The sequence below is a fragment of the Telmatherina bonti genome (genome assembly GCF_933228915.1).
Source record: "Telmatherina bonti genome assembly, chromosome: 15".
Classification (NCBI taxonomy): domain Eukaryota; kingdom Metazoa; phylum Chordata; class Actinopteri; order Atheriniformes; family Telmatherinidae; genus Telmatherina; species Telmatherina bonti.
In genome coordinates this window covers 23541426-23553923 of record NC_136613.1, presented here as the reverse complement: position 1 = coordinate 23553923, position 12498 = coordinate 23541426, and the positions used below count along the sequence as shown (strand labels likewise).

At 37.3% G+C, this 12498-nt stretch overlaps 1 protein-coding gene across 1 annotated transcript in view; it reads right to left on the bottom strand.

Annotated features, from left to right (window-relative positions):
- Positions 1–5969: 5969 nt before the first annotated feature.
- The window catches only part of erbb4b (erb-b2 receptor tyrosine kinase 4b), a gene marked incomplete at both ends in the record, with an annotated part of 341095 nt that continues 334566 nt past the window's right edge, over positions 5970–12498 (bottom strand). Inside the window, 5 exons of the mRNA XM_079254462.1 lie at positions 5970–6640; positions 6871–6999; positions 7612–7849; positions 11483–11647; positions 11911–12008. Coding sequence (XP_079110588.1) covers positions 5970–6640; positions 6871–6999; positions 7612–7849; positions 11483–11647; positions 11911–12008 — 1301 coding nt within the window. The remainder of the gene's footprint in view (positions 6641–6870; positions 7000–7611; positions 7850–11482; positions 11648–11910; positions 12009–12498) is intronic.

The following is a 12498-nucleotide window of genomic DNA, read 5'->3' as shown; positions in this document are numbered from 1 at the left end:
TGTGTGACAAGAAGACCCTGCAAGCGTTTGTAATGTCAGAGTTCACTCTTAAAACTACATTTACAGAATATATATATTTACTGTATATATATCTATATACATAAAGAAAAGATATTCCCCAAAGTAAAGATTAGGATACAGGAGACCACTAACAATCAAGGTTTAAAAAGAAAATCTTTAGTTGGAAAAAAAAAAAAAAAAAGCATCATTACAGCTTTATTTACAGATGCGCCTTCCCACCATTTTGTCACCTATAAAAAATATTATCCAATTTTTTTTTATTTAATTTTATCATAGCAAAATTGTTGAGCGACCTATTTTCTTAATGTCTTAGTCAAAAGACAGTTATTTATTCCCTTTTATAGTTTTTCCATCAGTTAAATACATTGTAAACTGTGCTTACCTAACCACTGCCAACCCCTCCCCTCATCATGGCATCGACAAATTTACATCTACAGTATGAATCAGTGCAAATCACACCATGACTGCCATACACAGTCTCATTCTATTACAATGTTAGAGTGCTTGTTTATCAGCTGCTTTTGAGTTTCCCTTTGAAAAATAAGTTCAACTTTCTTTTTAATCTATTTATTTTTCTTTTTTTTAAAGCACAGAACAGAAATGTCTCTAGACGAGTGATTTGTCGTGGTATTTGAAATATAACGTGTTAGATTGCGCACTTAATTCATTTGTGAAAAATGTTCTCATGATATGAATAACCAAAGAATAGAAATAGAGCATGCTCTAAAAATACAGTTTCCTGTCCCAGTTCAAGAGTTTAAACCTCCAAAGTCCTCTTTTCTAGGCCGGATAGGTCTTAGTGGACAGACATGGGCTGTCCCATTTCATAGGTCCTACAAAATATGACTGAAAAAGTAAGCCGGCTTTTGCTGCAGAGGACCGAAGTGTTGAACATTTGCGCTATTCTGTATTACACATTTAGTTGAGCACCAGTCAGTTTTTATAAGTGGTCAGGAGACCCTGGTCAACTTTTATAAAATGATGTAGGCTAATGAAGAAAAAAGAGAGACTGCATCAAAGTTTTACAGCTGGATTTAGACTGTAAAATTAAACCTGTTTATGCATGGTGCAAATTAATTCGACTGTTTCTTACTATTGACAATGCCAACATTTAGTTTCAAAATGTAGATATTTAACATGATCTGATCTAAGAAGTAAGTTGCTAACTTTGGTTGCAATAAAGTAAGCAAATCGCACCAGATATTGTGAAGCCAGACATTGCCAGAGAGCTCTTGGTAGTCTCTCTTATATTAATTAACTGAGTACAAGTGCTTAGTTAAAGACTTGATCTGATTTAGTTTACATCAATTTAGACTTTTGTTAGTTTGGACAATGATATACAAATTGAGATTATCTTAAGAACAACATATCCAACTCTAAACTGTGACACAGCTAGCACATCCATTAAAGGTAAAATGAGAAAAAATAAAGTTAAAAGACGATGCAGCTGCACATAATAAAGAAAGGAAAACTCACAATGCAACCCTGGTGTAGACCTTAAAAAATAAAAAAACAGACCATTCACAATATGATTACATATTTTAAATTAAAATAACACGATCTCACAAAAACTGATGTAGGTTCACAAAATAAATATGACTGTTCCTTTAAGGCCAATTTACTGGGTAAGAATCCAGTATTAGTTATTCATAGGAGTTGTGCTCCTTTACATAATTTTGTACTGAAACTATGAGGTATGACATATTTTCACAGCAACTTATGACTCATGTTAACATTTGATCATGATCAGTTTCTCTTTTTGCACTGTTGTGTTTGTTTTTATCCCACCCTGCTGCCTTTCCGTTATCCCTGCACCTGCAGCAGAACAGTGTTTGCTACGTTAAAACTCAACAGTCACCTTTAAGGAGAAATAAAGAATGGCATTTAACTTCGCCCCTCTCTTCCAGTTACAGTGCACTCATACTCTCTCCCCTCCTGGCTTTTGTAACATTGATGCATTGGTTGGGTAACATTTCTTGAATGCTAATACCATAGTTTTAACCTCACTGCGGGATTACAACCTATTGCCTGTCATTCAGGGCTTCTCAGCTGGTGCACTGGGTGAGATGTTGGGTAACATGATTTCCCCACAGAACAACGGGGGAAAGTGGATGAATTAGCATTCAAAAAGCTAAAAGCCCCTGCGATGGTTGCTGGCTGAGAGCACTAGCAGGTTTGCTCCTCCATAGATTGGCTTTATTTTTCCACAGAGACACACTTCAAGCCTTTTGGTGACTCTCTACTGCCATTGTTGCTCTTCGATACATGACCATAATGTGGTCCACATGCATGCATACGAATGCCTCATGGGTGATGAATGGAGAAAACTAACTTAACTACAGAGGGGACAGTTTTACTCCACAGTTACACAAAAAATATGCACATAAGTGTGAATTGAAAACAACAAAACATCATTAGAACAAGCAAAATAAAAAAAAAAGAAAATCTGTAGATACAGAGCAGCTGAAAAACACCAATAACTGAACAAAGCCTATGCCAAAGTGATGCAGTAAAGTGATTACAGTAAAGTTTACTGTAAGATTCACATTTCTGTGGAGCTGCACATTTCATCAATGCATCTACTGCTGTATTATGACACTAATCTCACTCCCATTATGTTTTTATTTCAACAGCTTCGAAATCCCTTTATGATTTGACAACTTGTGCCTCAGCTGGAGCGCAACTGGATGATAATTATTCCCCATAAAACCTGAGAGGTGGACAAAACACTGTGCCAGAGTAACATCTGTGCTTTGTACAGTAGTAAATCATCAGCACTGCTCACTGGATTCTATCATATAGAGGCACAAGGTTATGTAACAGTGCTTGTACATCGGCACATACATCAGTAGTGGGAAATGCACAGAAATTAGACAGTCCCCATCTTTAAGAGCAGATGTTAACTCTTATCACATAGGTCTGACAGTATGGGTTAACCGGCCTTTGGAGGTATGTGAAGTGTAATATTGCAATATCACCAGACAATGTATTTTGTTATAATAAATCTTCTGATAAATCCAAGTCAATCTGGAGATTTCCAAGTGTCTGTTTGGAGCAAAGGGTACGTCACCTGCTGTGGAGTTCACTCATACAACCCAAATCAACCCAAATGGACACTTGGCATCCTCATGTCTGCACAGGGCATTGCTTAAGCCATAATTTTACCTTTGCAGAATAGTTCTCATCAGAAATTACTTCATGAATAAAAATGTTATTATGAACTGTATCACCGTGTAATAATGTTATGATTCATATAACAGTAGTCATTAAGAAAACAGCAGAAATAATAGGGATAATTGTGCCATGTTAAAGTGTATTTACATCAAACCACGATGGTTTCCTAAACTTAACCAAGGCGTTCAGAGTCCTACGGATATCCAAATAATTATTGAAAACAAACAAAATTTAAAAAAAAAAAAAAAAAAAAAAAAAAAGTTTTACATCAGCATTTAAAGATGTGTGCAGTCAAAGAACTAGGATTTAAATCTCGCCACTTTTTTTTGCCTGTTTTTCCCCATCTGTAAAAGTCCCCAACTAACAGCATGGAGATGTACATAAGAACCATGTGAGTTAAAAAATGTCTACTCAGTTCTAAAAATATGAGACCCAGTAGCTCATGACAAATTGTCATAATGTTGTAACCTGCGACCTGGTAGCAGGCATACGCTGGACTGTAGGAAAATACAACTTTAAACATAAAATAAGGTATATTGGGAGATATTATAAAGAGGATAATTTCTAATAAATTATGCTGTTTAAAGAGAAGCAAAACCCAGTTCTTGTGGAGTTGACCTCTATTACATGTTTAAATTTAGGTCATTTCAGCTTGTGATGCTCCCACCATTATAAAACATTTTCCTGATGCTGAATATCAGTGTGTGCCATCGACCCCACCTAACTCTATTATATCTTTACAGTGATAATGCTTCCTCATTAGCAAAATGCTGATTTAACTAAAACATGTCACAGTAAATTATAGTTCCAATGTTATAAATAAAAAAAAAAAAAGATGTGCATGAATTGTTGCTTACAGCGAGAATAACAGCAAAGTCATTTAGCTGTCCCAGAGCATTAAGTGTTATTAAATTATCAACAGCTCCTAAATTAGGCTTCAATGTCATTTGATGACAGATGCGAGTGATCTCCATCAGAGTTTAATGTGGCATCTGGCAGTACTGTACGAGCATAGGAAGCTAGCTATCAGTAGTTTTTAACTCTAAATTACCAGCAATGTCAAATAACAATACAAAATAATGACTCCCATTTTGATTTAGTATTTCACATTAAAAATGCAGTGAAGGTTTCTTCAGAGAGTTCTGACAATCCTCCATCCGTTCCACTTTCATCTTCACAGACAGAGCAGAGCAATAAGTTGAGTAAATTTTTTTGTGTTATGAACACGGAAGTGCAAAACAAAGAAAAAAAACAACATATTTTACACTGGTCTTTGATGCACTTTAACATCTTTCCAGACCGAGCTTGGTTCGTAGAGCTTTTTCCAGGATTGTGCCTGTCTGGTAAATGCCATGTGATCAACTAACATACTGGAGGGTTAGCCTCTGTGGCATCTCCACAGTGGTGCTCTGTGGCTGGTCGTCTGTGCTATGTTGACCATCATTCTCTATTTAAATACAGTGTAAGACAAGGCAATAAAGAAACTCCTAACAAGTAAAAAGAAAAACAAAAGTCCACTAAAGATTAAAAAGCTTTTTGTATGAAAGCGTTTTGTCCAGATTCAGGTGACCAGAACTCCTAGATCAACTCAAGTGAAACAGAATTGTAATGCAGGAACTGTTTGCTAAGCCAATCACAATCCTGCTTTCAGAAATCTTTACACTTGCTGGTTTGCTGACTCTTCTGACTGGATTTATGTAGTCAACGGGGAACAGGACCAAAAACAAAAGTAGGAATTAAAGGGTCATCTTCTGAGGAATCCACCTTTAAAATTCCAACGTAGTCATGGCATAATCTATCAAATGCTTTCAACCAGGTACGAGGTTATATCACGGACGTGGTGACATTTTCCTTTCTGTTGACCCTTTTCGCCGCGCCGCACCGCACCACTGACTGCCATCATCGGCACGCTCCGTCTTCCAGCACAAGGTCAATCTCCTCCAGAATATAATTCAAGTGGCAGCAGGCTCACCTGTCAGTGTGTGTTTATGTGTGAATTAATGTATAGTTATTATTGGTGTGTCACACCTTCAGGCATGGTAACTTGTTGCAGGTATGTGATGTGCTGTGTGTGATAAATATATAAATGACATTACAGGTGCAGTAAAACATAGAAATCAAAGAAGTGTGTGGGCAGGAAAAGAGGCCATTTCTGGCCATCTCAGCTTGACTATAGCTTTGTCAGTAAGTCAAAACACAACTGTGAACCTAGATTTCACATTATATATCAACCACGCGATAGCATCTTGTGAAGAATACAAACAACTACATGGTTTGAAAATACATGAAGAAACAAACCAAAGGAAAAAAAAAGATGCGAAGTGAGCAATGATTTATGGATAAACTCATCTTGTAAGATCATCGAAATAATCCTCTTTGGGCAAACCTCAGTTTCTCATTTTTTCTCTTTGTCAATCTTTGTATTCCAAAACCTGTATGACACAAGAGAAGCCAGAGCGGTTTTTTTCTCCAGACCGGATCCTCCCTCAGACGGATGCCTCTAGTTGTTTTAGGGGTCATAGCCAAGGATGGATTTAATAAAATGTAGTCTGAGTGTCAACTGAGGCCATTATTGACAGATATTGTAGTTCCTGGTCATGAAAAGGCAGATCCTTAGAGTCAGAATACGAGACTTCCAATCAGACATGACATATAGGAGTGTTCAGAGAAGGTGCAAAGAGAACCCAGGTGGAGAACGACGGCATGAAAAAGAGAGGACTATTAATCTCCACCATATCTCCCTTTTAATTCTTCCAGGTTCAACAGGCGGATCACTACACCACAGTGTTCCTCTGCCTGTATGGTGGGGGGGGCAATATGTTGCCAGCTTTCATAGCAGCCTCTGACAAGTATTCCTGGTTTTCTGCCACGGCAGGGCGAATGCGTCCGTTCTGTCGGTAAAAGAAGCGTGTGCTGCAGTCCTGCAGGTACTCTGGGTTGTGCAGTGAGGACTTTGGAGGGAGACTGTGCTGCCAGTATTCAGGATTGTCAAAAGTGGCTTTCTTGCCTTTCTTATCAAACATTATGGTGCTGGTGGTGGCGCCTGAGTGCAGAGCGTGTCCTGAATGTCCTGGATGTAAGGTGTGCGATGGATACGAGGGGTGAGGGAGTTGCCCAGGGGTTACCACATATCCAGCTGAGGAAACGATGTGGCTTGATGTTGATGGGTTCGCTGTCTGCAGGATTGATTGTGCAGCGGAGGACGTAGAAGCAGAGATGGAAATGGCTCCAGCTAATCCGTTCTTGTCCCCGGGGTTAAGGAATGTATTCAGGTACAGTGGCTCGTTGATGTACTCATCATCACAAGGGGCGGACTGGTTTTTAGAAGGTACAGCAGCTCCAGCCAGCTGCAAGGTGTGGCAACTCGCTCCATCGATCACTACATGGGCATCTCCATTCCGACGACGCGTAACGAAGGGGTTTTCCTCTACAGGGTTGAGATAATCTGGAAATATAAAAAGTGAAGGAATAAAAAGGAAATAAGTTTAAAAAAAATGCTGAAAGTTACCTGATATGTTGACAAGATATTTTGAAAGACAGTGCATTTCATTTTAACATCACTAAAGATGCTCAGATTAGGTATTTTTTTAGATGCATATCATTTAAAACAAAAATTAACTTAATGTAACTTAAGAGGGACATTCAGGGACATTTTAATAGGAGTGTTAAATCAACCTGTAGTCTTCTTGTCTCTCATAGCTGTCATGTAGCCATCCTTGTCCTTGTCCCCCTTTGCTCCTCGCTCTGCTAAAAGGCCAGTAGGATCTGCACTGTAACGCTGCCCACTACTGTCCTCACCACCACCTTTGGAAGTGAAATGCAGAACTAAAGCATGGCAGTGCAAATCTCATTATAAGCACATGAGAAGATCCTGGGAACGAACTTTTTTTTTTTTTTTTTTGGTACTTTAGGTATAACTATGTCCAGGTCTTTCTTTAAATTTATTCAATCAAAACACATTTTAAATACCGTTCATACTTGTATACTGCCCTCAAATATGACTTAGACTTATGACAAGGATTGCATTTGTCCATGGATTTTGGTGCTTATGTGATGATATTGAGCATGGTATATGTCAGAGTCAGTGGAACCAATGCATCCACATTACTTAACAGCATAATTATGTTTTTTCTCTGTTTTAATTTGAAAAATAAACTTATTATTCCCTCCCTGCAGTAAAGCCTACAGCAGTGAATAATTTATCCTTTTCAGCAAAATGAAATAAAGAATTACACTTTTTTTTTTCTCTGCTGTTGGATTTCATTAAGTCAAGCCCATTACTGTCTAACTTTCACTGTCAGTCAGGGCAGTTTGTATCCAGTAAAATAGGACGCTTGCTCAAGTATTGCTGTTTTATGTGTCCAACACACCAGTCAACCCAATTGCCTTTTGCTTTTAAATAAGACCCTGCTTTACCTTGTCCTGCAGTGAGAGATGACCCAGCTCCAAGGGACCTTGGGGACACGTGTTTTCTCAAAGTGCCATTACAGCGAGGGTCATCCTGGTTGCCACGGCCAAATCCCCCACCAATGGATCCCCCTGAGGCTAGTTCCTGTGGAGGGAGACTGCTTCCGGACATGGATGGAACCACTCTGGGAAGGGTGGCCAGCATGTCCTCCATGCTGAAACTGGGTTCCTGGCAGGTATACTGGTTCTGAATGGTAGTGGAGTAAGGAAATAAAAAAAAATAGTTAAAAAAAAACCCAAAAACTGTTAAGTTGGGAAAGTCGTGATGGAATTCGTCAGTGAATTGTAAGTCACAGCAAGTCTTTTGAGGCAAATACAAGTGGGAAGTTGTGGGAGAATTCCTTCACAAAAGTTCAGCCTTGTGACAAAGTGAGGTAAATGTGTGCAACTTTTGGTAGAAAATAAAATAAAACAAAAAAACAAATGAATAAACAGGACTTATGTGACTTCACTGATTTACATACAATGACATTCAGCATGAGGCAACAACATAAATCAATAAATAAAAAAACACAACAAAGAAAGTTCCTTTATATAATATTGCTATTATAAAACTGTCACTTCAAGCGTTTTTTTTTTATCCTTTGTTAATGCGCAATGTTTGAAAGTGACATGCAGGGGAGACAAACAGCAGTGCAAAACAATGATATGGCAGCATGACTACCATGGACAATTTAATTAAAAGGATTTTAATTAAAAGGCACCATGAGGCAGAGTCTTAAAGTAGCCATATCAGCTGTGCCCTGCTGTGTGCACTTGTATCTCTGCTCATACCAAGCAAAATAAGTATTTTTAGAACTTTCCAGGGAGCTATACACCAATTTATCACAGTTCCCTTATTTTTCCAGGCAAGAGGTTTTTTTTTTCTTTTTTTTTTTTTTTTCCGATTTCATTCACTAGCTTAATGTATCTAGCATCATGTCAAAGAGGCCATACTATGAAGACAAAATGTATGTTTTCTGTCAGATATTTTAACAACCAAATCTAACTTGTGACTTGTGTCGTAGATATTGCCTTTCTTTCTGATTTAAGAGAAAGAAATAAAAGGGCGCCTTTGATATCCCAAGGTAAGGAGTTGCTCTGATGTTTAGAGAATCAGAGGAAACATAGTTTTATAGAGCTTTGGGGTGTAATAATCATTTATCTTTAATCTTCATATTTTGATGATGTTTTATGTGTCTCAGTATGATCTGATGCAGTTTTTTTCAGCTTTGACCTTGAACACTGTCCAGCATCCAAAATGACCTTTATGCTTTTATGTACCTGCATGTTGTTTCACTCCTACATTGTTTCAAGATAGCTTTTTGACACTTCCAAGCAGGTTCTCTCTCTCTCTGTTGGTTTTTTTGGCAAATATGGTAAATCAATTGAGACTGGCAAGATAATCAACAAATGTTGATCTTTACAGGCTCATAAAAATCTGATATTTATAGCAAATAATAATGAGACTTTCAGCTGATTCAGTGCACAAACATATGCTGCATGTGCAATAAAATGCTTCTTTTTTTCTCCTTACATTATTATTTGTGAATCTTGGGTTGTTTGGAAAAAGGTCACACAATAAAAACATAGATTTTCTGCTTGATTTTAACTGAACAAATAAAAGCTTTGTGGCAAAGGGACTGTGTCACAGACAAAACCACTGGGCTCAAAACCAAGTTAAATGGAATAAAAAGCAAAAGCCATGATGGAACTTTTCATCAGAGTGTGGGTTGTATGTTTCTCCTTGCCAGAAGGCTTTTTAGTCTGAAGAATGTAGTTTTCTTTGTGGGGGAAAAAAAAGACAGAAGCTTGCCTTCAGTCAAAGGTTTATGCACTAACAAGTATGTGCAGCTGGTACAGCTGCCACAATATGAAGCTTTTAAAAAGGAAAGAAAAAAGTAAACAAACAGAAAAAAAAAACATATTTTAATAAAAATCCCCTTCTTTAATTCCAGCTCAAAGTAATTTCTAAGAGCCAAAACCAGATAAGTCTAAAACATGGCTGTTCCATTCAGATGTCCCTCTGTTGGAGTACAAGGAGCTGCTATAAATAAACATTTTTATCAATAAAGGGACAACTTTAACTTTGTTATTGGGAACACAAACCCAATAATTATTACAATCATATAATAATAATTCACTATCAATATAATATCAGCATTTGTCCTGGACAGGTTTCTTTCAGTTATGTGATCTAAATATCCATCTAAAGATTAGTTTTATTTACAGACCTTAAATTTACCGTTGGGGATGAATAAAGTATTCTTGATTGATTGATTGATTGAATGCTAAGATACAATAATTAAGTTAAAAAAAGATGATACACATTATCTAGAAGATATAACAGTGTCAAATTTAAATGTGAAATTATTCTATTAATATGACTCAAAAGATTCCCAGAATAGCGGAGGCTAATTCTACAAACAGTATAAAAAAAAAAAAAAATCTTTCATTCCCTGAAATGTATCAGAGTTGGAGACAAGTCTCATTGGCATTCAGCAAGGCTTTTCATTCTGACACAATCACAGGGGGGCCCTGGAATACAAAACAGTTGAATTCGGGCTGTGTGACTGGTTTTGTGATAGTTTAAAGTACGAAACAGACAAACACTTTTTAAACAGTAGAAGTAAAAGTGGAGACCTGTCTCGAAACTCAGCTTTTGAAGAAGGCAATCTCTATTATGTCACAGTGGTGAAAGCTGAAGAACAGCTGTGTAAGTGAACTTTTAAAAACCTTAATAAAATCCTTAGTGCTTTACATTTTGTGCTTTCATAGTACAATCTATGAATACATTCTAAGAAAGCTATCACTTTAGATGGTCTGTAAAGCATGTGGAAAGACTGCTTTGAAGTATTTTGACAAATACAAATACTTAAGCATCCCCCAAACCAGAGATCAGTCACACCCAAATATCCCTCAGGTGTGAGGCAGTTGTTAATGGGTCATAACACTGACTCAAGGAATACCCGAATGGTCATCATGTAACAGGCGAAGGGGACATTATGTCCAGAGGAATGCAGTCACTGGGATAGATGACATAATGCACACACTCATCAAACTCCCAGACCTTCCTGACCAATGCAAGGTTTCATCAGTATGAAAACTCAACTACAAAAGTAATGTTAATACACCTGAACTTTAACCTAAACCGTTCTAGTCATGAAGGTGGAAACCAACACTAAGATTGTCTATTTTCCGAAAATACATTCTGCCATAGAACTTCTTGCAATATTTGTGTGACTTTCCTTATCTGTCTGAGACAATTTACTGTATTTTCTAATTTCAAGAACATAAATGCTCAGTTCTACTTGAGCTGGAAAGGAAAGCTAAATAGAGACTTTAAAATACAGAAGCATGCAGCATAGTTATCTTAGCGCTTGAAAAGCTTATTTGACAATATTTCTGTCAAGAGGTATTAAAAACCACGGACACCAATTATCTCTTTCAAATATAACAGAAATATGTCAAAGATACGGCTGGATCAGAGACAACGTTAACTACCTAGATGTTGACAACCTAATAAAACATGCTCACAGGTACTGAAATGTTCCAGTCACACTGCCAATCTGGATTTAATTTGCAAAAAAATGGGAAAATACCATTCTTTAATACAATGATTATCATATATGTCTTTTTAGACTTCACCAAGTAGCTCACTAAACAATCACTTATCAATATGTGTCCAGTTTTTGTTATTTAGGCTTCTTGTACTAAAAGCGTTTTGTGTAAAGGGACTAGATTTCAGCACTATTTTAATTTCCCTTTTATATTTATTCTTTATTCTGAATATGAACCTCATTTTGCTTTGTAAAGTCTGCAGATTCCTACAGTGAAATACCTTGTCCATGCGTGTGCGAGGAGTGTATGCCAGTGGTGGAACGTTGAAAGAGTGGGGCACGAGGTACTCCTCAGCATCCATCAGGTCCTCCAGTTCCTCTTCATCCAGGAGACTCTGGAAAAACTTGCTGTCATTGGGACTGGGCAGCTTCATGCGATCATCACCCTAAAAAAATATGTTGATTTGTGCATGATCACACAATACACTGACAGAAAATATATGCAAAAGCCTGTGTTGCAAACCCCTCATGCAATCTGAGCCTGTCAGATTAACGTTGTCGTGAGTCAAGTAGCAAAAGATAGCTGTATTTACAGCATGTCGATTATAGATTTTACATCATAAATGAACAACTAAATTTAGCTTGATTAAATATTTATTGTCAACATAGACCAAGCATGAAAAATTCCACTTTAATATGATTTACCTACCTGAATGACCAGGTATCGCTGGGGATCCCGAGCCATCCGAGTGAACTCTGCAGCCAATTCCTTGAACTTGGGTCGACTGTCAGCATCAATCATCCAGCCTGAGGGGTGTATTTCGATTTGTTATTGACAAATGGGATTATTTTGACAGCACATTTTCTTAACAGACAACACCTGCATTCATCAATATCAAGTCATTTCTCCTTCTGAACAAAGACCGATGGCATCTAATTGGGATGAGGAGTATGTTGAGCATACGTCAGTGACAATCAGCCAGTGCAGTTCAATAGGTCTTAACATTTTCCAAGAACTCTTGTGACTAAGTAGGCTGTTTCAAATATGCATGGGATGTTCTTTACCGTGTCATTTGCATAAATATATACATGATAGTTTGACGTTGATACATGCCTTTAAGCTTAACATGCATTATTTATTTTAAATATGAATGTGTTTACATTGTAAGTTATCTAACATATGTAAGTTTTTATGTGTGAGAATATGAACAGTACAGTAACAATTCTTGCTGCCAAGTACTTATGTTATAAAGCTCTCTCATAATCCAACCTAACACACTTACTTATTTCCAACTGT